General features: G+C 37.0%; 1 protein-coding gene across 2 annotated transcripts; it reads right to left on the reverse strand.

Annotated features, from left to right (window-relative positions):
* Positions 1–2,728: 2,728 nt before the first annotated feature.
* Positions 2,729–13,067, reverse strand: LOC146137163 (S-adenosylmethionine synthase-like). Of its 2 annotated transcripts, none has more exons than XM_083394800.1 (9): positions 12,897–13,067; positions 12,563–12,640; positions 12,333–12,455; positions 11,694–11,950; positions 11,181–11,306; positions 10,774–10,866; positions 6,053–6,235; positions 3,857–3,990; positions 2,729–2,932 (listed from the first exon to the last, which is right to left on the reverse strand). In XM_083394800.1, the coding sequence occupies exons 1-9, from the start codon at positions 12,976–12,978 to the stop codon at positions 2,755–2,757; spliced, it is 1,254 nt and encodes a 417-aa protein (XP_083250926.1). In that variant the 5' UTR covers positions 12,979–13,067; the 3' UTR covers positions 2,729–2,754. The 2 variants fall into 2 exon arrangements, with proteins under 2 accessions (XP_083250926.1, XP_083250927.1); XM_083394801.1 differs by lacking the exons at positions 2,729–2,932; positions 3,857–3,990; positions 6,053–6,235 and adding exons at positions 6,785–8,740; positions 9,054–9,187; positions 9,256–9,438.
* Between the last annotated feature and the right edge of the window lie 13,178 nt (positions 13,068–26,245).

Below are 26,245 nucleotides of genomic sequence, written 5' to 3' on the forward strand. Positions count from 1 at the left end.
TATAAATTTATTGTACATTTCAAAAATGCAGCACTTTTAATAATATAACTTACAACCAAGTATAACGGTCTTGCAGGTAAAGCATGCATTTCTTGTGTATAGTTCTCTTTTTCCAACTGCCCTGTGAAACTAAACAGCACAAGAGCGACTCCGTTGGGTGTTAGTGAAGTCAAAAACTGGGGACTTATTCCTAGTTATTAAGGTCGAATCGTGAAATTGTTCGGTGAAAAACTATTCCGGAGAAAAAACGAATGGATTTGTAGAAAATAATTATTTGGGTAACAACCAGCATTTAAAGACATATAACATCACTCAAGTTCAAATACAGTTAATATAGATTAGTTGTCACTGCATTTGCGCCTCTAAACCAAACAAACAACCTTCACACGATTAATTTTTTAGACTCGTTTAATTGGGTCAGCTGACTCGATGACCTTCACGGTCTTTCGCGCGAAACATGAAATATTCCGAAAATTTTGATTCGTTGGTTAATCTTTTGTTTGATGTTTAGGACTTGTATGAAAGGACGGTAATAAACAACTTTTAACAGATTTCATAAAACTAGCCAAGGTTTAAACAACGTTTAGTTATTTGCCAGCATCGGGGTGGGATTGCTCTTGTAAATAATCCTAAATTAAACTAGATGGCAGTCGTTAGCTACAGAGAGCTAAATCGCAATATTTCAGGTTTTTCCCCCCAGTCAAAGGCACCTGGGAATGCATCCTCATAAACCTCTACATTGCACCTACATACCACTCTACGCCATGTCTGAAAATTTGAAGGTTCTACGATGTATAATTTTTCTATAATGCTCTGGACAAAAGTCGGTCTGAAACATTTTTGGGCAAAAACAAGATATGTCCCGAAAATAAATTTTCGGCCCATATAATAAAGCATATTATACATAAGCTAGTGGAGAGATACGCTAATAAAAACACAACAAACTTACCTGAGCGGTTGAGCAAGAATGACCCTTTCCACCTTGACAGCATTCCACCACTGACACGTTTTACTTTTTCTTTCTTCAATCTGCCGAAAAAAGGAATTTCCATCCGCGCTGATTACTCGTGAGGTCACGTGACGACTACAGCAGCCTCAAGCATCGACACATTTCGTAATTGGGTGGAGTAAAAGCAATGCTGTTCGATTGTAAAAGCAATGCTGTTCGACAAGCTTTAATATGTTTGGGAAATGTTAACTGTACCGTTACCATCAATCATAGTTTCAAGTAAGATGAAAAACAAAATGCATTTAACGTTTATTTTGAGAAACACAAATCAGCAGAAAAAAAACCCTTCTGGTTCAAGAAGCACTTTTTAGCCCAATCGTTTTTACGTAAATTTGCAATTCTGGCAAGTAGGCAAAATAGTCTTTGCCCCCAAATTTCTATTATTTTCAAAATATCTTAATTTTACGTGGAATTTAGCGGATATTCTCAAAGTAGCCTGTTAGAACTGCCTTAAACTGGTTCAAGTCGGTATTTAAACCAAAAAATATTTTGCGATAAATTTGAAAATTTCGGCTAGGCTTGCCCTTTTCGATTTTTACCATGCTTTGAGATGTCTTCTTTTCACAAAGTATTTTAACGGATTTTTTTAAGAGCAACTGTTTGGAACAGCTTTAAACTGATTCTAGTCAATATTTTGGTAAATCTGACCTCTCCTTAACTCTGACCAACAATAGAAAACTGTTATTTAGTTCAGCTGGAAAGTAAATTGAATTCTATCACAATCAAAAATAACTTAAAAAACATTTAGTGAAGATAATTTGTTCGCCAAAGTTCGCTGTTACACTTCGCTTGGTATTTAGGGCGCTATTAATAAAAACAAGGCTAGAAAATGCTCGAAAAGTTAAAGGATTCTTATTGGAAATCGTTACTTGAGTTGTTTAACTTTTTTATTTACTGTTGAACTGTAATTACAAATTTCATTAATCTTGCATGAATACTCAAACTATTACTAAAATAAAGATAATTAAATAATTAAAATACTTTTGTTTTTATAAGCGCTTTGCACAACTGGCTTCCAAATTCAAAACACTACAAGAATGAGAAGTTTGTTCGTGGATTAAAATTTAATTCATCTTCGGCAAAATAAAAACAAATAAACCATGAGAATGAAGCGTTTTCAAAGAAACGTTCGATGAAATGAAACGGCACCAGTTTAGTAACATTATTCTCCGGGTTAGTTGTACTATGACATAAATGGAAAAAACTGGCGCTGAATAAGAAATAAAATGTGGCAAAGCGAAGTTTGAGCTGAAAAGAAAGTTTTATTTGTGCAAGTAAAATTCAAGTTACTCTAAGAATACGCGAGAAAAGAAACGGCATATTGTTACGTCACTAACGCGAAAGGAATGTCGGACAAGTTGCAAAATGGCCGACTGTAAGGGACAAAATAAAGCGCTGGGGAGCAAGGAGAACCCCTCGACCAAGTGGGTGCTGCACAGGAACAAATTCATCAACTCGCGATGCGTAAACTGGGTAACAATGGTGTCAATATGACGTCATAAGGCGAAATGGTAAATGATATCTGCAAAGCGCACTTTTTATTTTTTTGATTTTATCATAAGTTGCTGATCGACCAAGCAACTCGATTTCTTCGCTATTTTTTTGAATCCATTTTCAGATAAAGCGGCAGGTTTTCAGGGTAATCCCCCAAGAATAGGCAGTTCCATTTTCAGATATCAGGGGAATATCCTAAGGATAGGCACTTTTTATTTGAACGAACAAATTGTTTGATTTGCGTCGAATCTTCAGTGGGTTCCGTACTTGGTGCGTTTCACGTCGGGGGAGTCCCCTGCGCGGTCGAGGGCGGCCTTGACCTTGGGCGGAATGTGGAGGATCTTGGGGATTTCCCAGGTGAAGTTATCGCGCCCGAAGTGCCCATAGCAGGCGGTGTCCTTGTATACAGGCTTGCGCAAGTCCAACTCACTGCAAAGCAAAGACGAGGTTAGATTTTTGTACAGGTGATATTTACATCACTGTGACGTCACATCTTTGTGCGCGTTATCAGCGGAAGACGTCACATTCAACCCCAAAGGTCGGTTTGTTGTTTCTACTGCAAGTTGCCTAAGGAGAATCGAACTTGAGACCTTTGGAAAATTTGAGATAAATGAAATTTCGTTCTAGCTCCATTACAACGTGAAGCGGTTGGTCAGCCCACACAACACAAGTTTTAAAAACTCATCATAAAATGGAGTGGGCGTGGCACAAGAAGGGGCGTGGCAGGCACGTGGTCAATGCGCGTCGCTAATTGACTGAAAGCGAGTAACGGCAACAACAAACCGGAAGCCAACATAATTTAAGGGAAGGGGATAATTTCGCAATATGCGCATTATGACGTTACAATAAACAAGCCTTGTTGAATACCAAGAGTCGATGTAAATTGAAAAAGGGTCAAATTATTTTCAAGAAGGGGCAAGTTTTATCGCAACGCGAAAAAAGGGGTTTGAAAAATACTTTGTCAAAAGCGTTAAATCTAATATTTAATCACATTCATGTTGCATTTTTCAATAGAACCGTCCATCTCGTAGTTTAAAGAGCAATGGAAATTTTGGGCAGAACGCAAAAACTATTCGCATTTACGATAAAATAGCCTAAAAATATGGGATACAGTAGATTCATGCCAGTTTACACTATTGCGTTATTATGTGTTGTTCCTGCAAACTGTTTGTTGCTCGGTGCATAAGGTGTCATGTTGTTCAGTCAAAAAGACCGACACCTGATTGTTGTTAAATCAACAAAAAACGGGATATTGCCTCATGGCCATTTTGTAAAAGTGGTGGTTTATATTGGTGGGTGTTGCCAGCGGGCATATGTAGTCCAGCTCTGCTTTAAAGCAATTGTTTGACTTACTTCACGATGATCCCAGGCCTGAGGTCGAAGTTTTCGTTGATGACCGAGAGTAGTTCCTTGTTTGTGAGTTTGGAAGTTCCGTACGAGCTCACGTACACGGAGAGGGGCTCAGATATACCGATGGCGTAAGATACCTAGGGTAGGAACAACTCGGTTAGGGGTGGAGCCAAACATCAAAGGTAAGAACGCAGCTAGAAAATACATCAGTGTTGTAAACAAGTCATTTTGAAATGACTTAAGTCCCAGTCAAGTCATCGGTTGCCCAAGTCAAGTCACAGTCAAGTCATTACTAGAGCAAGTCAACTTCAAGTCACGTCCTTGTCATAAAAATAAAACGTTAAACTATTAGAATTTTAAACTCGCATGATTATGAACAAAAACTGAACTAAAAACTAACGAAAACGGAACATATAGCAAGCAATTTGTTTTTTGTGCAAAAATCGGACAAAATACTTAAAGAACTGGGGTAGGAACAACTGGGTTAGGGCTGGAGTCAAACATCAAAGGTAACAACGCAGCTAGAAACTTCATCGCGTGATGTCTCCCAAAGTAAACAAGATATTGATCAGAAATTACCGCACGTTACTTAAAGCAACCTAACTTAATCAGCAAACGGATATATATATATAAAACAATGAAATACCAAAATGTTTTTTTAAACAGGGGACATTAATCGTAGGGACAAGCAACCTTTGTTTAAATATAATAAATAAGCAAATAGTATGAAAAGCCAGCGATGTTATCCAAATGGCTTATAATAAATAAAGTTTTAGAGTTGGTTTGTGAAACGTTTGTTAAGTGCCAATCAATGTTGTTAAGATTTTAGGAACCTTTCCAACAGTTAAGCCCCTATTTCCAGTTATAACTCGTTGCCTGATAACAAATGCTGTCTTATCTTTGTAACTTTACGATGGTAGAACAACAGCACTTTGTGTGGAGAGGTATTATCTTGTATCAACACACTAATCGCGTCACACGTCAATTGGTTCTAGTGAGCACAAAATGCAAACAATAGGTTCGCTGGTATGCTGACGTTGTTATGTAATGATGATACGAAATGCACAACAACATTAAGTTGGCAAGTTGTCTGTAGTGTGATTAGTGGAGGGCGCTGGTCTAGAAGCCTGCCACTATTTTTTTACAGTAATGAAACATGTTAAAATTGAAAATTGCTAGAAAAATAATAAACATGAGAGAATAAATAAACATACTACTTGACCCACCCAAATACAAACGCTAACTCTCACTCAAATAATGTTAACAATAGAAACATAAAATTTTGTAGGATTCCACACCAGAACCTAGTTGGGTTTTAATGGACCGCACAGTTTCTCGAAGACTTAAATGTCCATGTTGATGGAATGCTAGCGTGTTGTTTTGCAACGAAACGAGTTTGTCAAAATTGAAATTGCAAGAAAGAAAGAAATAGGAGAAAATAAGTATTATATTAATACTTGAACCACCCGAACTCAATCGCTCACTCGCACCCTAACCCAAATAATGTTAGCTATATAAACCCCCTGACGAAAATGCGGTAGGATTCTAGACCAGCGCCTAGTTTTAAATGACCACACGGTTTCTCCAAGATTAACAATGTTATAAAAAATCAGATTATATTGTGTTTGAAATCTTTTTGTTAAAGTTTAACATTTTTAGTTGCTTTTTGTTTAAACACATACAAAGCTTTCAACCAGTTTGTTGGAAAAGACTTTATCACAATTAATTCTTCAAACAGAATGTTTAACATAAACGAGTTGCTCATTGTTTTGTTGTTATCAATATTCTAGAACAGGCTTACCGGAAGTAGTTTATGACGTAATATTGGATGATGAATAGAGAATGACGAGAATCGAAACCATGCGATGTTTACTGGAAGTGTGTTAAAATAAAAGGATTTCTGTGCGAGACTTTTATTTTTGCGACTTTTTGGCAACATTCATAATGTGTGTTTTATGACTACAAGGGGACCTAGAAAAATGCCTCACAAGTTAAAATAATATGTTCGTATGTTTAACAATTCGAGAAGTTTAAAAATTAATTAGGTTGTATAGAATGAAAAATAGAAACGAAAATATGCTTTATGTATTTTCATTACATTTTTTCAATACTATTTACGTCAAATAAAAATGCACCGGTTTTCTTTATTTCTAATTTAAATGTTAAACATTTGAGCTACCACGCCCCCGCCACACCCACCTGCACCAGCACTCTCCTGCAGAGCCCAGCTTTGACGAGCGACTTCGCGACCCATCTCGCAGCATAAGCGGCCGACCTGTCCACTTTGGAGAAGTCCTTCCCCGAGAAGGCACCACCCCCGTGTGCGCCCCATCCACCGTACGTGTCCACGATGATCTTGCGGCCAGTCAGTCCTGCGTCACCCTGGGGGGTAAAAATAAAGGGTGACGTCACTGTTTTGGTTTGTGACGTTATCTGGGTGATTTGTCCCCTCGAAATCATTATTTTTTGGGTCGCGTTGCAGAGTTTTAGAGTTGAGGCCTATTTATTTTTTGGTTCGTCTTAAATTGGGTTTGTGACGTTATCTGGATTGTTTGTGACGTCACAACACGTACGTTTCGTCATTAGTTTTGGGTCATGATACATATTTCAGGTTTTAGTTCTAGGATACTGTTGGGTGAAGTTTTGGGGATATTACGCCAAATTTGTGGGATATTTAAAAGGTTTTAAATGTAATTATACCCAAGAAGAAAATAATTTACTTCAAGTGTTGTTTTTTTAAGTGTTTTCTGCCTTCTTAGGAAAAGTTGTAAAGAAATCTAGAAGATACGTCACTCAAATGGTAAAAGTTATACACAATAGGTTATTTTGATCATTTTTGGCGGAAAACCTAATTATTGACTATTGACGAAAATTGTTCAGCTGTTATTTTGATTGAGTGAAGTTAAGCACAAAAATGCGCATGTTTAGCACAGAATTATATCTTTTAAGAAAAAAGATTAAATCTTAGTGTAGGTTTTGCGATTTGGAGAAAGTTAGGTAAATGTGTTTGATGCTATTTTCTTCTGGAAGTACATTTTGACAATTACGATTTTTGACAAACAAGAAAATGTTTTAGGTTGCTCAAATTAACAGAGAACAAACAAATTAACCTGCAAGATTGGTTAGGCTTAAATTTCCGCTGAAAAAAGTAAGGTTAGCAAATTTACAATAAGAGCAGTAGATTAAAATACACAGCAGATTGTTCAAACACAAGTTACGAGATTATAAACTGACAAGGTTTAACCCACCAACCAGGTCACACCACACACACACCAAACAAAAGAATAAAAAAAAACGCCCATGCAGCGAAATTCAAAAGCAAACAGCTCGGCCATGCAAGAATTGTGTGAAAAGGTCGATCAGTTCGCCGCTAAATCTACAACCTTGCAAAAAAACAGCAATTATTACGGCGCTTGGCAAATAGAGCTCCTAACGCGTCCTACCTTTGAGCGCGGGCTCCAGCAAATGTGGGACGTACCAGGTGGAGCCTGCGGTGCCAGGACGCCCTGGACCTTGTTTGCTCGGTATATAGGACTTGCTTCTTCCGGGCGGCCAACGGCGCCAGTTGGGCCACTTCTGGGGTCGTTTTGAGCCAGGAACCACGGACCGGGGGTAATAATAGAACACGGGGGGTGAGAATTTGCTGAGTTGCGATAATTTTTTGCTGACTTGCGATAATTCGCTCGTTAAGGGTGGGACTAGGCCAGGTGAACGACAGTTGGCAGATTAACCACACGACGATCGTGTTTGCAGCCAACTTAAAGTGTTTGTCCCTTCGTGCCCCAATAAACTTGCTGAACGCACAACACTTGAAACCAGCCGATGTTCTTATCGATAATAGAATAGACTTGCAAAAACAACTTGTTTTTAACATCTGGATTGTAACCGTCCGTAGAAAAGCATCGTCAGCAGTTACACAACAGATAAAAAGTGGGGTGGGATACAGGCAGGTGTGGGTGTGATGTCATAATGATGACGTCAGTAGTGTTTGGGGGGTTGGGAAAAAAGATTTTGATTTCAATACAACAGAATAGAATTGGAACACTAATTTATCTAAATATGCTTAAGTTGAGGCAATATTGTTTGAAAAAGGTGAAAAACATTTTTTGTGGTTTTATAACTTTTAATGTTTACCCAGGCACACCTTTGAATATATTTGCCATCGTGACTTCAGAAAAGGATTTGAAACTTTTGCTGAGTCAGACAGTACAATAGGAGCATGACATAGCAATTCAAGGTCACAATATTTGGACAACTCACTTTTTAAATTATAACTGTAGTATGGTAATTTTAATTTGTACAATGCTTGCAATCTTGATAACATTAAAACTTGTAAAATAGTAAAAAACCAAGGTTTTGACAAAAGCTTTTTATTTTCATTGTAGCGGCACCAAAAACATTTCTATTTACAATGCAACATTAGGACAAACGGCTCTCAACTTGCAACATCATCATTGGAATTAACCTCTTGGTTGGCAGTTAAAACATAAATAGCAAAAAATATAAAGTGTTGTTTAGAGGTAACAATTTTGTTTTCCAGAATGTAAAGGCTTAAAAAAATTTTTATTGTTTACACTTTATTTTTTATTTGATACAATTATAGATTGAAAGTGGGATGTTGTAAGATGTAAATGCCTTCTGAGCTACTGCAAAAGCAATATTTCACTTTGAAGAAAAGGTCATGACACTCATAAAAACAAAAGACATTACTCATACATATTCATACTGCAGTAAACTTTCAACTAGCAACAATTTGAGGGTTCTTAATAGCTCTTCAGCTTATCTGGTATATTTACTTTCCTTTCAGTTTCCCAAGTGAAACCTGGCCTTCCAAAGTGGCCATAACCACAGGTGCTCTGGTAAATCGGGGTTTTAAGGTTCAAGACCCTGTGGTAAAAATAGATATTTGCAAAAACCAAACCTGGAAGTGAAATGTTTTATATTGAGCAAAAATGGCAGTCAGAATGTGGAGAATCTCATGTTAATTTGGATTATAGAATTCTAACAGGTGAATTTGTTTGGGAGATTATTTGAAACATAGATTAAATCCTGAAACTGTCTGTATTTTGGGGTTGAGTTGTAATAATATTATTCAAATGAAGCACAATCAAGGCATAAATTTGTTTTGATTTTTAAATAACTGTATAAAGAATTTGACTGCAATTTTGGCTGCAAATTACAGGTGAAAAGTTCCACTTACTTAATAATAATGCCAGGTCTCAAATCGAAGTTGTGCATTACGATATCGTGGAGCTGGTTATTTGAGTATTTGCTTGTTCCATAACTATGCACATACACAGCCATGGGCTCCGCAATACCGATCGCGTACGCCACCTGGTGCAAGACAACTCTGCATAAGATTTCTATGGCTTTTGGCAAAAAAAGCGCAAAAAGTTGCCAACCTGTACAAGAGCTCTTTTGCAAATGCCGGCTTTGACGAGGGATTTTGCGACCCAGCGAGCAGCGTATGCGGCAGATCGGTCAACTTTTGAGGGGTCTTTCCCGGAAAATGCACCACCGCCGTGCGCTCCCCATCCACCGTAGGTGTCAACGATTATTTTTCGCCCGGTCAGCCCAGCATCGCCCTGGGGGTGGCGGTTAGGGTTTTCACAAAACCTTGTTGCAATTTTTTCACAATTTACTAATCAGATTGCAACAAGCTTCGACGAATTATCAGAACATTTTTTTTACTTTTTACCATGATTTGGGAGAAATGGTAATTACAATCAAACCAAAAAAAGTTTTGATTTCCAGCTTTCTAAATACACTAATTTGACTTTTTTAATGTCTTTATACATATCTTTTTATTTTAATACAATTAGAGGACATATGGTTTCAACTTCTGAGATACTTTAAAACATTTGTATATTCAATTAACTAGAAATGCTAGTAAAATCTTTTACATTGAAGCAGCAAGGATACCTCTATTGCAAATTTAGTAACTTGTGCCATTGCAGTTTGCAAACTTCGCAGAACTTGTTGAAAATTAACAAAGCTTGAGAACAATAAACAGACGTTCTCTGTTAGCACAGGAAACATAAACTGCTATATTTAAAGTAGGCAACTGGTTCAAGTGGCTGCACAAAAGATTCATTTTATAGTGGAATTGTAAAGTAATGCTATCATTGATTAACTCAAATACCACGTCAGCAATAAGATTTCTATTGTGTTATTCAGAGCAAGGGTTTTATGATGCAAGGTCTTTAATCACCCAGCTTTATGATTCTTGAATGAGAACAAGGTGTCATTGTTGCACAAAAACCACCAGCTCGCTTGGAGCAGACAGTAAACAGTTTCACGGAGGTATGGCGCTCGTGCCAGGTATTAATAGCAATGTCCACATTTACTCGACTGGCGAGCGATCGCAAATTTGCCGTTGCCAAACAAAAGATTGCAAAGTTAAACAAAAGATAAAACTGAAAACAAACGGACCAGCATTTCGCATGAAAACTTTGTCAGCTCAAAACTGCTGACTTGCAATATGCTTGTTAGATGTTTAGTAAGAAAAGGAGTTTGAAATAAAGGTTTTCATGCAACTCGACACATTCACAGGAACAGAAACATATTAATAGGAAAAGTGGCGCCAAAGAAGTGTTAAAAATATTGCTTGTTTTATGTAAAACAAACAACATGCTTTTTCAAAAGTTACAAAAAATAAATTTAAAGCCACTTTGCACTGTAGTAAGTATATTTACTAAAATTTTCAAGGTAATATTTGCAAAATACCCTTTAAAATCTTTTGTTTTTCTTATACAAAACTAATAATAAAAAGATTTTAACCATTTTGCGAATCTGCTCTTTGGCACCACCTAACCTTCAGTCAAACAACAAGAAACAGCAAATTACCGGATATCAACGGTTAATATATATCGGTGTGACACGTTACTGTAATTACGCAACAACAAAGTGCTCCCACTCACCATAGGCCCTCCAATGATGAATTTTCCTGACGGCTGGATGTGGTAGATTGTGTTTTCGTCGAGGTATTGGCTCGGTACGACATTGGAAATGACCTGAAAATTAGCTGTTTTTTAATAAATGTAAAAAAAATGGAGTTATTTGTCGCATTATTTTAAAATACAACATTTTCTTAAGCAGTTCTTTTAAAAGCATTGGAAGGTATTTAAACACTATGGAGTTTTGTTTATTTCTAAATAAAATAATATGGCTTAACAAAAGCCGTTTAATTTATGAAACAGAAAAAAAATATTGTTAAGTTAAAAACAAAGTTTTAACGAAAAAATGCCATAAATTTCCTGAACCTTGGGTGTTAATTACTGAAAGTGGAACCTAATATAAAGTTTTACAATAACACAATTTTTTGCACCTTTTCCATGATCTGCTTCCTCATTTCCTTCATGTTTACGTCTTCGCTGTGTTGTGTCGAAATAACAATTGTGTGAACTCGAAGGGGAATAACCGCGCCGTTGTCAAGACGATGCTCGATGGTGACCTGGAATACAGTGAGAAAAATATAGTAAAAACAAATGTTTAAAAACCGGAAAATGGTTAAATTTTATCTAAAGTTTTAGCTTTTTTATTATTGTAATTTAGTTTTTTTTTTTTAAAACGGACTGTATTCACTTTAACGCAGGTTTGTCAGACAAATCTGAAAAACAACATTTTTGTTTAAAGATCTAAAATTGCATTATCTACGGCAAGTTTGTATGAAATTTGAAAATAAAACAGTATAAATGCCAAGCACAATGAAAACAAAGTGAAGTAATTTTTTTTTTATTTTCTTGGCAATTTCAAAGACTTTTAAAGGTAAGGACTTTACTTTTTTTAGCAAAATTACGAAAAACATTTAGACCAGGAATAAATGATGAGCATATTGAACCTGGGTCTTTGAATCTGGTCTCAGCCACGGAAGTGTTCCGTCTCTGCGGAGTTTTGACAGCTGTGCATTCAAGCGGTGCGCAAGCATGATTGTCATCGGCATGCATTCCTCCGTCTCATCCGTTGCGTACCCAAACATGAGACCCTGGTCTCCGGCGCCGATGTCCTCGTCCTTCTTGCCGATGTGAACCGAGTCTGCAATTTCTTTGCTCTGTTGCTCGATGGCGATTAGGACGTTGCAAGTTTTTGCGTCAAAACCTGCGAGGCAAGGAAAATACCTTTTCAGTTACCTTTTGGTTTATAAAAAATTGGGCAAAAAGTAAATTTGTTAAAATGTTGGTGCATTTTTGCCACACCTGCCCAAAATACCAATAAAAAAGTTTTTTAGGAGATTGATAAATTCTTGGCCATTTCCAATATCATATTCACCATAAGGTGCAAGCAGCTATTTTCAATTGTGGTTAAAACAAATTATAAAGTGGTTAACTATCACACTGTTTTAAAATAATGAGAGCTATTTTTGTGGAAAGTTATTAAAGGGGACCAAATCAATAAAACATCTTGTTTTCAAAACAGAATTTAAAAATAAAAGTTGGTTTAGAGTTTTTAATAATTGACCTTAAAAAAACACACTATTAACCTTTACTGCTGTTGTCGTAGCCGATATGTTCAACGGTTTGTCTGATAACTTTCTGGTAATCGATGACAGCGTTGGAAGTGATTTCCCCACCGACAAGAATCATCCCAGTTTTTGCAAATGTTTCTAAAAATGACAATTTTATGAGTTGCAAAGTAAAAAGAGTTCAAGTACTGGTTTAAACGTAATGTTTTAGAAGCTGTGGAAATTTTTGTGTTGATAAAAACACTCACCACAGGCGACTTTTGCGTTGGGATCAATCGCAATATGAGCGTCAAGAATTGCATCGCTTACTTGGTCACAAAGTTTGTCTAAAAAGAGAAGAAAAATTAAAAAATAAAAACACTGGAGTTAAAAAAATAATATTTATACCCACTAATATTATTACCTTGTACTACCTTAATTATAAACATGTTTAAATATTATTACAATTACGGTTTTAATAAAAAAATTCTAAAAAAAATCAAGCTAATAATATTATAACCTCAGAATTTAAAATTGCAGCCAATTTTTTGGTGTACTTTGTGGATTTTAAAAGAAACAAATCAATTTATATTGACAAGTTACCTGGATGCCCCTCGCCGACCGATTCGGAGGTGAATAGAAATGTTTCTTCTGGGTGACCGTTAATGCCGTTAACACCGTTCATTGTGGCTTCTTTTGATGGATTGGAACAATATTAAAGTACGACAAATAAATAAAAACAACAAGTTTAAGAGGTAAAATGCTATCTATTGAAAACCTGGGAATTTAAAAAGAGCATTTTGATATGAAAGTGCGTAAAACCTTACAAATGCCTACAAATCTAACGAAACTAATGACATTTACAATTAAGCCTTGCATAATAATAACAGTATTTTCGTTTTTATTTTATAAGTTTATTTAAATGCTAATAAAATTCATCAGAACAGATAAATAACAATTTCATTAAAGCTACAATCTTAAAATTTCGCGCACATGGCATCACAAAACTGACCAGTCATACTGACTCAGCAAAACACAGCCGTACCAACTCAGTTATTACGCGTTTTTTATTCCATAAACCTTAACTTTTCAGCAATTTCCTTTAACATTGAGCTTTAAGCGTAACAGTGCAACATATTGTCATAAAACCAGCGTAATTTTGACTAAAAGCACCGGCACAGCTGCAAATGTTTTGCCATTCTATCCACACCAAGCTCTCAGCGTGTCAGGCGAACTGTGGAGGCAGATATCTGCGCAAATTCCTTTTTATAGCCGAATAGTGCGCACTCATGCGTTGCAGAAAAAAGCTTACTGAATATCGCCAGCAGGCCTTTATTCATTCAAGGGGCTGCTGACTTTTCTAAAATTACGACCCGCAACGCGAATATTTTACCTATTTAATTGCCCCATATACTTACCTTATATATGTGTATCTAATTTATTTATTTTTTCTAAAAAACTAAATTGAAACGCGCATTTACTGCAGAAAATGGATCCAGATAAATCTTTCTGCAGTATCGCACTAAAATTAGGCCAAAAAAAAAAGTTATACCGACTTAAATCACAAATAATATAATTTCAACCTTTGTCCCAATCACGTTTGCTTTCAAACAGAGTTCTTGGATAAATAAAACTTTTATTTGTACTTTGAAGAGCTTTACAAACAAAGATGGGCTCGGTATGACTAGTTGGCTTGTAGCTCACATATTCTCTATGTACATTTTACTTTTATTTCGTTTAATTCCTGGAAAAATCACTGTTAACACAAAATGCTGGCTCATATTTTAAGTAGGTCAATTAATTGTTTAGTCACGGCAAAAAATCTGGAATATTCGTTGTTATTTGCTGGAACTTTGCACTAGGTGTTAAGTTTGCGGATGATCATGCTTTAAAATCATGCAAGCAATAATGGACAATGCGTGCTTCTAAAAGCAAACATTACGACATCGCCAAATAAATTAAAAATTAATTTTTACACCAGGTACGATTGAACAAAACTAACACGAGCGCTTCACATTTTAGGTCGAAAACTTGGACCAGTTAATACTTCGGTTAATTTAACGACTTCATAAACTAAAATTGAAGTGTTAGTTGTATAACTTGTAAAACCGTTGCAAACATTTTACGCTAAAACTAGTTTGAAAATGTTAACAAATTAAACAAAATAAAGTATGTTGCCCCAAATTGCTATTTATTCTAAAACACAGGCCTTGCATTAGCGGGATTGTTATGTTAATGGCGTTTGGTGAAATGTAGCACATTATGTTGCTAAAACAATTTTAGTATTTTATACAAACACTTTTGTTAAAGCGGACGATTGCTAACACATAATGTTAACACAAATCTATGATTTTTCGTTGTGAATAAACAACGTTGTGAAATAATACACAACTTTGTAAAGTCTGCTTTCAAATTTTCACCCTTGGAAGCAGATTTTTAGGTACTTTGACTTACAGTGGTTGTTCTTTTAAGCAATCTTAGATTTTTTTGTTCAGTGGTATTGCTAAATTCAAATTCAAATTTTGTTTCAACGCTAAGGTTACAACATTATTTTTACTCAACACGTAGACATTAGTTTGGACTCCGATTAAGAATTGTAAAATCTAACCTCGAACATTCAATGCTAAGCTGTGACGTCACGCCACACCCATTTGTGAAGCGGTTGTGATTGGCTGGCGCTGTGAGCTTGGCGGAAAGCAAGCAGCTAAGCAGAAATCTGGGGAAAAAAATGGAAATGTCTCTTCACGTTTTGCAATTAAGCCGGAGCTTGGTCGGCTTCCGCCCTGCAGCTGTACAAGTAGTTGTTGGGAAATCGTGATGAATTATGATCTAAAAAGCTGTATTTTTTAGCTGCTTACTGGTGTTGAGTTAATTCTGTTCATTGCATACAAAGTTCGTGCTATAGATCTAGCTGTAATGTTCAAAAACATTTCCGTTAGATGCGCTTTTTAAGCAATACTTATCAACATCTGCTTATTTTAATACAAAGCGCAAAAAAAATTTTTTTGTCTTTTCTAAGCTACAAAAGAATAAAAGCAAAATCCCAATAAAGAAATTATTGTGCTGAAGGATGTTAATCTAAAGTTTTTGTCGACTTTGCTAATTTGCAGCTTAAAATTGCTACAAGAAGAAGCACAAATCTTTGGGCGGCGCAGTTTTTACCGAACCAGTAGAACCAGTGTCGTCCAAGGTTGCCCAGGGCAATGCGACTTCAACCAGTGGCAAGTTGCTCAGCTGAACTGCATTAAGCGCTAACACTAATAATAAGGCCGTAACTTACAAGTTAGCTAAACATTCTTGATTGCTTGGCATAATGGATTTCAAAATTTAAACAATCACCGCGATTTTTTTGGTAAATCAGAAGTTAGATTCTAACCAAACCGTGACATACTCACAAAAAATATATCATAAAACCGTAACATATTCACAAAATATATGATAAAACCGTAACATATTCACAAAATATATGATAAAACCGTGACATATTCACACAAAATATGATAAAACCGTGACATATTCACAAAAAATATGTCATCTTTACTACATATGTCCGATAATTTCAGATGGTGGTATCGTTCCAGATCCGATACCTACTTAAATATTCTAAAGTTGGTTTGAGGCCAATAGCAGCATTTTTTATACTTTGACCAGGAATAAATATAAATTATTCTTTAAACGTTTTAGATTTGCCTAATTTCTTTTTTTGATCACATCAATGCAATCATTTGTCTGCGGGATCGCGGTATTCCTGCGTAAATTTCGGAGATCGCTATCATAAACAAACAGCAACACTAAAGGACAAAGGACATTATAACATAAAGTGTCCGATAATATCGTAGCCGATACCCGATCTCAAGTAGTGTGTCGCAACTCGTTTGGAACTAGGGTGGTATCGTTGTCCACCCGATACAAAATTAATATAAAAACAGTAATAATTTGCGATCAAAAGGAGCTGTTCTGTCTTGAAAAATAAATTTATAAAAAGTAGGCCGACAACTGGAAGTAACTAAATTCCCTCGCGTCAAAAAAAAGTACAACCTGGAAAAGCTTTTCAAGTTTTAATTTTATCTATTCTGCTTATCTGGACATGACAATGACGTCATTGGTATCTAATCGGGTCGCGATAGTTTTTGTCCAAAATATCGGTTATCGGAACATCCCACCAAGCACCGGGCATACCTTCAGCTACAACTGCTTGAACCCCAACTCACAACAACTCACAGCAACTCACAGCAACTCACAGCAACTCACAACAACTCACAGCAACTCACAACAACTCACAACAACTCACAGCAACTCACAGCAACTCACAGCAACTCACAGCAACTCACAGCAACTCACAACAACTCACAGCAACTCACAGCAACTCACAACAACTCACAGCAACTCACAGAAACTCACAGCAACTCACAGCAACTCACAGCAACTCACAACAACTCACAACAACTCACAGCAACTCACAGCAACTCACAGCAACTCACAGCAACTCACAGCAACTCACAACAACTCACAGCAACTCACAGCAACTCACAACAACTCACACCAACTCACAGCAACTCACAGTACAACTTGTTTTATTCTCTCTGTTTGTCTGACGAAACCTTTCGTGTGTTATTATAACAACTTGCTGCCGGCAAACTGTGTGACGTCACAATTGCTTGTTTGTACTGTTGATTTAAATGTAAACAATAAAGTAGTTTTCTATCTGATTTGCGTTAAAATTAAATAAAGGTGGGGAAAGTCGCGCCATCAAAAAGTTAGCTTTTTTAACTTTCGTACTTTACAAATTATCGACAATACAAAAGTTTCTCAAATACTTCAACAGGGATTTATAGGAGATTTTTGCTTATATCAGTGTGACATTACTGTAATAAGCTGAATACAACATGTAAAGGTTATTTGTTTGTAGCTTATTTAGGCTTTACTTGGATTATTTCCACGTTTATGGGCATTTTTTTTTATCTGTATCAATTGGAGATCAGGTTATAATACCGATTTATAATATAATATACATTAAGTGTGGTGGTGAAAAGCCTTACAACTGTGGTCAGCAAGTTAAAAAAATACACCAAAGCGTGGTTTAAAAGTAAACTTGGAACTATACAAGCGGGAATGTAAACACGCCAACAATTGTTCTCACAACACAAAAACTCGTTTTTCTGACGCAACTTTTCGTGGGTCGACTTGCCAGCTATGGAAGGTTAATTACAACACACATAAAGTTAATTACAAGCGAGGTACAAGGTCACTGAGGCTTTAAGATTTATTTAGAAGCGCTTAGGCATTGAAAATAACAGTTAAATAAAACAGACTTTTCAATTCTCCAGGCCTCCTAACACATGAATTGAGCGAATTACAGTCCTCCACTTTTTAAAAGTAAGGGGTGTGAATTTAATGAAGGCTAAATCACGTTTAACCCAGTTATAGCAATACACGGAAAACAATAATTTTATTGGCGGGTTTAAGTAAACAAAGCATTCGTAAAATGAACCATTTTTTAATTTGTTTATTTCATGTATTATTATTTTTTTTTGTATCTATTAAGGATAAAGCGTCATTTTTAAGGTTTGTAAGTAAAATTTATATATTTCTGGTCAAAGGGGCGCTCGAAAACGACTTTTCTAAATAGGTGATGTTCTTAATAGAGTCTACAAAAACCTTTTATAGATGTTGGCGATTATTTGCAACCTTTCCTGAGCAGCGTTTATTTAAATGACGTCATTCGCAATAATTGTTGGCGGTAAGGTCAATTGCGCCACCTGGCGACTAAATAAATTTAATGTAATTTATAATTTATGGTGTTTTTGGGAATTTCGTCAAAGCGTATCTGCTATAAAACGCAAAGCATCTTAGAAAGCTTTTTGTACATTACGAAAATGTTTATAAGGCCGTTTGTGTCAAAAATAATTAATTGATTTGACTTCCACTTTATTCTTAGTTAAAAAGATTGGTTCGTGATGAGAAATAACAACGCAACGTACTGCAGCCTTGAACTTTTCATGTTTCACTAACTGCGATTTTAAACAGGCTTTTTAAACATAACAGTTGGATTTTATTTTGATAATAGTTTCGTTTATGAGGTCACAGACGTTCAGCGCCGTTGGCGATTTCGCGCCAAACTTTGGGAAATTTAGGAAAGGTGAATCATTTTGCCGCAATCTTGTCTAATATCGATTCAGTTTGGTTTTTTTTTCTGAGTTTAAGCTGTGCTTTGTGTGAATCTTTACACCATTGTTATGGTTTTCAGTAATTCCGAAGGTTATTAATAAAACCTATCTAGAAAATTGAACTTTCCAAACAGTACTGGACCTGAACAACTTTGTACGAGATATGTTAAGTTGTGGTTAGTTGATATGACACAAAAACAAAACACTATAAGATGACAAACCAGATTTGTTACTTCTTTTCAAAACGGGACAAAACAACAAAATAATAATTTCATCTGCAGAAAATTCAAAAAATTCAAACTGTAGCTCTACCACCGAACATTTTACAGTTTGGAAAAAATGACCTAATTGAATTACAACTAGTTATGCAAGCATGCGACAGTTAACTGATTATTTCATGGTATTTACCTGTAAAACGTGATGTTTTTAGCTTTCTGTGTAATAAGGCGCATTCAAGTTTTTGCAACTGTTTTTATGCACCATGGAAAGCGACGTGTTTTTCTTAAAGTGCCACAGGCTGGAAAAGTTGAGCACCACCGGTTTCGCTTTTGCTGAATATAAGAACTCTGAATCACAACTGATTACGTAGACTGGCAATTATTACCTTTTTTTGCAAAAACTTGACTTGGACTTCGATTTATATATTTGCCACTGAACTGTGATTTTAAAACGTATGAACAGGTTTCGGTGACAACATTTGTTTCAGCTTTTGCGCGTGGAACACCGAAGTATGTTTTTCGGTTTGAGACAAGTTAACATTTCGTGTTTTAACAAAATGTAGCGCGATAAGAACGATGGAAAAAAAACAGAGCAGGAAAAACAAATGTTATTATTTGGTGGTAGTCTACGAACTTTGACATGCCAATAAAACAACAATTTTAAGCAGTATCGCTTATAACCAAGGATTTTAGTTTGGAAACAATTATTTGCAGGGAGTCGAACCGTTTGACTTTTCCGGTTCAGTTCCTGTTTGACTAAATTTACATTCGAAACCGGTTCATAAAGTTCCGTTTTTTTGAGGTGCGTTTCACATAAATGTGGGTCAATGAATGAAGGGAATAAATATTGAATTGTATCCCGTATTTAATCAAAGTTACGTGGCGTATTAAAACAAAACAAGCAGCTGATTATTAAAATATCTGAAAAATTAAAAATCAACGTTTTATTTAATCAGTATTACAGTTTATAAAATTTCAAACATGGCATAACTTGAATCGGTAAAATACAAGTTGTGGCGTCATGCTGGAGTGAATCGCTTTTTGACAGGCTCGGTTAAGGTTTAGGTTCCTTTAAGTTATTCGGTTCAGTTCCGGTTCGGTTCCTTAAAATCATTCAAAATACGGTGCTGGTTCGGTTAGGCCTCGGGGAAATTTGGCCTAAAACCGGTTCATAAAGTTCCGGTTCGGTTCCGGTTCGACTCGCTGGTTATTTGGTGTTGGTGGACAGTTTGCTTTTTACCCCCAGTTGATGCTGTTTTTCGATAAAATTAACTTTTCAAGGTAAAAATCACTGCATTATAGTGCGCGAAAAATGGTTGAAAACCCTATATTAGTTTATTGTCCGATCGGCACCGATACCTTCTTTGTATCGGGCATATATCGATACTACTGCTTCATAAGATATCCGCTCCGATCCAATATTATCGGACATGCTAACCTCATGTTATCCACTTTATATGAAGCAATACGAACAACTACAACGATGTTTAATCCAAATGTGTCACTGCTTGTCGTGACGTCACTACTTATAATGACGCTTCACTTCGTGACGTCATCAAAACCAGCGAGCCGTGACGATTTCCTCACGTGTTCGGTCGGTTCCAAGTCGTTCGACGGAATCCGCATTAAACTGGCGGGGGACGAGGGGGGACCCACCTTGAGGGGATTACCCGGGAAAATGGGGCCCGTGGGACCGCAAGGAAGCCCTGGGGACCCCGGTGCCGCTGGCGCCGTTGGAACCAAGGGGGAGATTGGGCCAAAGGGGCAGAGAGGTCAAAAGGGGGGTCAAGGGTTAAAAGGGGCTAGAGGGCAAATTGGTCCTAAAGGTAAAATGGGGGTGGTTGGACCAAAAGGTGCTACTGGCGCCGTTGGGACCAGGGGACCGAAAGGTTCCACTGGTTCCACAGGTGCCAGGGGGGACGTTGGGCCAAAGGGCGCCGGGGGCCTTACAGGTTCCACTGGCCTAAAGGGTGCAACAGGGCCTAGGGGTGTGAAAGGGGTTCGGGGACCGGTCGGACCCAGGGGGGCCAAGGGGACCACAGGGGTCAGGGGGGTGCAAGGACCAGTTGGCCCAAAAGGTGCAGCAGGAACCAACGGAAGGCCTGGCCAGAAAGGCGCCACTGGAAGTGTGGACAACACAAGGGTCAAGTTGTTAGAAGGTTGGGTTCAAAATTTTTACTTTTCGCCTAAAATACCGTAATAACACGAGCGCCACCGTGTGGACACTCCAATCACGTCGCTTTGGCGCGAGGTGGCGGTAAAGATTCAACTATTTGGTTTAAAGCAACTTCTCCGTAAAATCAACACTAAATTAGACAACTGGAATGATTTTGTTGATGCCCTGTTTTTTGCCAGTGTTGTTTACGCAATGAATATTAACTTAGCAGCGATGATAAACCTTTAAAAATGTTTTAATTCAGTCACTTTGACCACAATACGATAAAAGTAAGTGTAATCGATGCGAAGTGATGCAAGCAAACATTTACCTTGAACTTGGATTGTTTTTTTAATGTAAAAATTACAAGATTCAAGTTTTAATAGTTTTAAAGTTGTTGTTCAGGATCATTAGTGGTTCAATATTGCTCTTTTTATTTTCAGCGCGAATCAAGGCTTTGGAAAACGAAATTGGTGAGTTCATTTAAAAGGTTTCACACCTGAGTTTACATGAACCTAGAAAATTAGAAAAAATAGGAAAAGTTCCAAAGTAATTATATGTGGCATAAATAGTTATTTTTGTGCAACGTTTTTAACGGGTTTGAGCTTCGATCTGTTCAATTATTGTGACCTTAAGGGCGTATCGCTTTTTTAGAACGACGGGAGGCAATATCTAATCATTTTTCTTATCATTGTTTTCCATTGAAAAAATAAGGGAAACGCCAAATCATCCTTGGCACGATTCCGCCTTAAAATTTGTTTCGTTCTTTTGCTGTTTATTTTACTTAATATCCGAATTCAAAAAGGAAAGGATGAAATCATAAAACGTAACAAAACCTTGCGTTGTACTTTTTGTTCTGATTTTGGGCGGAATTGTCTTTACTTTAAGTAATGAAAAATTGACAGGCCTGCATAAACAAACTACTCTTTTATAACGTATCAGTTGGACAATGGGGCAGCTGGAGTTCGTGGGGGAGATGCAGTCGAACTTGTGGACCTGCCGGGGTTAGGGTGAGGAGACGGACCTGCAGTGGACTCAGACCAAAGTGTCCCGGCCAGCCATCGACCACTCAAGCGTGTAATACTTCATCGAAGCCTTGCATAACATACCCCCCTTGTAAGTACTAATTGACCAAACATTCATACTTTTTCCTGGTCGACTTTTAAATTAGTCAAATTGAAGAAAAAATACTTTTTAAGTCCTTTAAAGTTAGAACGTTTCTTATGTTAAAAAAATCTAAAACATTAAAAGTAAAAAAATATTTATACTATCACCCAAACTTCGACAAATTTCCTTTGAAAGCCTAACTTCCTGAAATTATAATTTCAACTATATTTTTTTTCAGGTCCTACAATTCTAGTATGTCCTTGGCTTCAGAAATAAACGCAAACCCATTTGCAGCCAATGAGCATGAACACATATAGTATAAGTTTGACAGTTTAGGTAAGTCAGCAGTAAGGTAGATCTAGTTTTTTTGTTAGGTTAGCTTCTTCTTTTTGACAACGCTTGTAGATTCGCGTGTATTTAACATGACGGATAAAATGTTACAAAACAAATTATAAATCAAAATAAACGTTTTACGAGATGTAAAAAATTAAATAAATTGGAGAATATGAGAGGCTGACTTATTTTATAGGTGATTTTTTTACTACAGACGAACATACGTCGCCCTTAAATGTACAGTGGCCTAAACGTGCATTGACTCGAAAATGTGGCAGGAATTGTTCTTCAGGAAAAGTGCAAGTGCCCATGAAAAAAAAAACGAAGTAATAATTTCCTTAGTTGGTGTAGAATGAGTCCAATTTCAAGTTGTTAGGGCCAGTAAGTATTTACCACATATATAAATAGATCAATAGCTGTGTGGATAAAACTGCATTATAGGAAGACACGTTGAGCAAAAAAAGCAAAACAATTTATATAGATTAAGTATGTGAAACTTTATTAGGGAACACTATCAAACGAATGCCTTAAATCAGGGGTCGGCAACCTACGGCCCGCGGGCCGGATCCGGCCCGCCGATGAAATTGATCCGGCCCACCGCCTCTTTGATAAATTGGAACCGAGTCTATTTCACATACTTTTTGACTATTTTAACTACGTAAGAGGGAAAAATTTTCGCGCTTCGCGCGAATGACCGTTCTACGTCCGGTTTGTTTACGTTTTGATGCTGTCTTTTGAACTAGATCAGCGCTTCTTTACCGTTGCGCCGTGGAAGATTGCCAAGTGCATGTATGAAAACTTGCAAGAAATTTAAAAGAAATGCCCGTATACAACAAAAAAAATCGCGCTCGCTTCGCTCGCCAAGTATACTTTGCCCCAAAAGGTTAACAAACACTGAGCTATAGATGAAGTGTTATCGCGTTCCATCAAAGTAGTTTTATTACACTTTTCATTCGTTGCACGGATGACGACGTGTGAACTCGAATTTTAAACCAAACAAACGCTTTTTTCGCGCTTTGCGTCAACACTTTACTGCCTCCTTAAATGTAATTAAACACGTTTTTAAGTGCAAGAACTATCCGAGGCCTGCCTGATTCACATTTCTAACATGTTAATAACACAATTATTAGTTAACATTTTGTGCGGCCCGCAGAGACCTTTCTGAGTTTGGTTTTGGCCCGCGACTAGAAAAAGTTTGCCGACCCCTGCCTTAAATGGACCATTTCCATCTGTTAACTGATAATGTCATGGTATTTACCAATAAAATATTATATTTTATCTATGCCTTTCTGTGTAATGAGGGTTGCATTGCAATAAAGGTTTGCAAACTAATTGTAAGCACCTTAGTATGTAAAAAGTGCAGCGCCTGTTTTTTTCCTCAATGTGCCACAGGCTGAAAAAGTTGAGGACAACAGGTTTAGACAAATAACCTTTCGCTGAACAGAGATATAAGAACTCTTAATAACACTAAAGCCCCGAGGTGTGTTAATAATACCTGTCGTTTAGCGCGTCAGAGCATAGATGGAACAGGTTTGAATGTTTGGTGGTAGGCCTACTTGTGTAACACAAAAATTGTAATTACTTGAATAAGATTTACAAACGGCAGGTCCAGTTTTAGTTTTTAATTTTGTTTGTACTCAAAGCTTGGGTTAAAATGAAGTGTTTTTATTTAACATTTTCTGTAAAATTGAATTATTTATCTTAAGTTTTCCACTTGCTCTAATTATGACTTGTCTGGGACTTCACTTAAGCAACTGATGACAAAGGAACTGGAAATAAACTTGTTATTTTTTGCAAAAAACTTGACTTGGATTTCGATTTATATATTTGTCACTAGACTGTGATTTCAAAACATATGAACAGATTCCGGTGAGAATTATTTGTTTTAGATTTTGCGCGTGAGACAGAAATATGTTTTTTGCTTTCAATCGTGGATGCAAGTTAACATTTCATGTTTAACAAAATGTAGCGCGGTGAAATAGATGAAAAAAAAACAGAGCGGGAAAAACAAATGTTATTATTTGGAGGCCGGGCAATTGTGAACTTCTACACGCCAAAAAAACAAGAACTTTAAGTAGTAATGTTTATCTTTTAACCAAAGATTTTAGTTTGGAAACAATTATTTGGTGTTTTACAAAAATTCTACAACAATCTTTCAATTTATTTTAAGAAATAATCTAAAGCCGCGATAAATCATGAAATTCTTTTAAATGGTTTATTGTGTTTTATGCAATTTAACTCTCACCACTTGTATTTGAACAAACTTTTGCATAAAGGCAATAGTGAACCGATTTACGTCATAAATAAGCATATTTGATAAACAGTAATTCTTCCAGGTTTTTAACCACAACTTGCATCGAGAAGTTACCTCCAGTTGCTAACCCAAGGTTTTTTGATAAAGTTAACTTTTAAAGTAAAAATCACTGCGTTTTATCGCAAATCATGGCGATAATTCTAATATAAATTTGGTATCGGCACCGATAGTCCATAAATAACCTCATATTATCTACTTTATATGAAGCAATACAAACAACAATTAACGATGTTTAATCAAAGCACGTCACTGCTTGTCGTGACGTCACTACTCACGATGACGCTTCACCTAGTGACGTCATCAGAACCAGCGAGCCGTGACGATTTCCTCACGTGTTCGGTCGGTTCCAAGTCGTTCGACGGAATCCGCATTAAACTGGCGGGGGACGAGGGGGGACCCACCTTGAGGGGATTACCCGGCAAAATGGGGCCCGTGGGACCGCAAGGAAGCCCTGGGGACCCCGGTTCCGCTGGCTCCGTTGGAACCAAGGGGGAGGTTGGGCCGAGGGGGCAGAGAGGTCAAAAGGGAAGTCAAGGGTTGAAAGGGGCTAGAGGGCAGTCTGGTCCTAAAGGTAAAATGGGGGTGGTTGGACCAAAAGGTGCTACTGGCGCCGCTGGGGCCAGGGGACCGAAAGGTTTCACTGGTTCCACAGGTGCCAGGGGGGACGTTGGACCAAAGGGCGCCAGGGGCCTTACAGGTTCCACTGGCCTAAAGGGTGCAACGGGGCCTAGGGGTGTGAAAGGGGTTCGGGGACCGGTCGGACCCAGGGGGGTCAAGGGGACTACAGGGGTCAGGGGGGTGCAAGGACCAGTTGGCCCAAAAGGCGCCGCAGGAACCAACGGAAGGCCTGGCCAGAAAGGCGCCACTGGAAGTGTGGACAACACAAGGGTCAAGTTGTTGGAAGGTTGGATTGAAACTTTTGACTTTAAGCCATAAATATTAACTTAGTAGCAATGATAACATTTTTAAAGAAGATAAAAAGTCAGTTTGACTACAAAATGATAAAAACAAAGTGTAATAAATGAAATATATGCGCAAGGAACCAGCCAAACATCTACCTTTTACTTGGATATTTTTTTATGATTTAAAAATTGCAGGATTGAGGATTTAATTTTAAGAAAGTTTAATTGTGTTCTGGAGCGTCAGTAGTCAAATATAAATATTGCTTTTTTATTTTCAGATCGAATCAAGGCTTTGGAAAAACAAATGGGTGAGTTTAATTTTTTAAGGTTTTACACTTGAGTTCGGCTGAACCTAACAAAATAGACAAAATAGGAAAAGGTCTAAAAAATAAATATATATATTATTATTAGGGCCCGCAAAAGTCAATAAAGTTAAAATTTTTTAAGGACCTCGTCTGTCCACGAATCAAAGAATAAAGTTGTTTTCAGCACCTAGGGGACTGTTTATAAGAAGTTTATAGGTTAAAATAAAGTTAAAAATTACAATAAAGTCAAAATTTTCTAATAAAGTCAAAATTTGTCAAATTATTGCTTTGACAAAGTTTTTTGTGTTTCTTGAAAGTTATTTTTGTAAAAATCGTCATGAAAGCATTGTAAATCAGGAACTGCGACACAATTAAACCATATTAACCCATAAAAGCAGGAAAAATGTCACAATGCCCACTTTGATCCGCAGTAACTTTTATCGCAAATCGT

Source organism: Ascidiella aspersa, chromosome 7, assembly GCF_963924565.1.
Source record: "Ascidiella aspersa chromosome 7, kaAscAspe10.2, whole genome shotgun sequence".
NCBI lineage: Eukaryota > Metazoa > Chordata > Ascidiacea > Phlebobranchia > Ascidiidae > Ascidiella > Ascidiella aspersa.

Excerpts from the sequence above, each read along its gene's own strand:
- LOC146137163 (XM_083394800.1), bottom strand. The coding sequence starts at position 12,978 with ATGAACGGTGTTAACGGCATTAACGGTCACCCAGAAGAAACATTTCTA. Across the intron at positions 3,991-6,052 it reads GCAGGAGAGTGCTGGTGCAG|GTATCTTACGCCATCGGTAT; the intron begins GTGGGTGTGGCG and ends TTCCTACCCTAG. Across the intron at positions 2,933-3,856 it reads AGGCCTGGGATCATCGTGAA|TGAGTTGGACTTGCGCAAGC; the intron begins GTAAGTCAAACA and ends TTTGCTTTGCAG.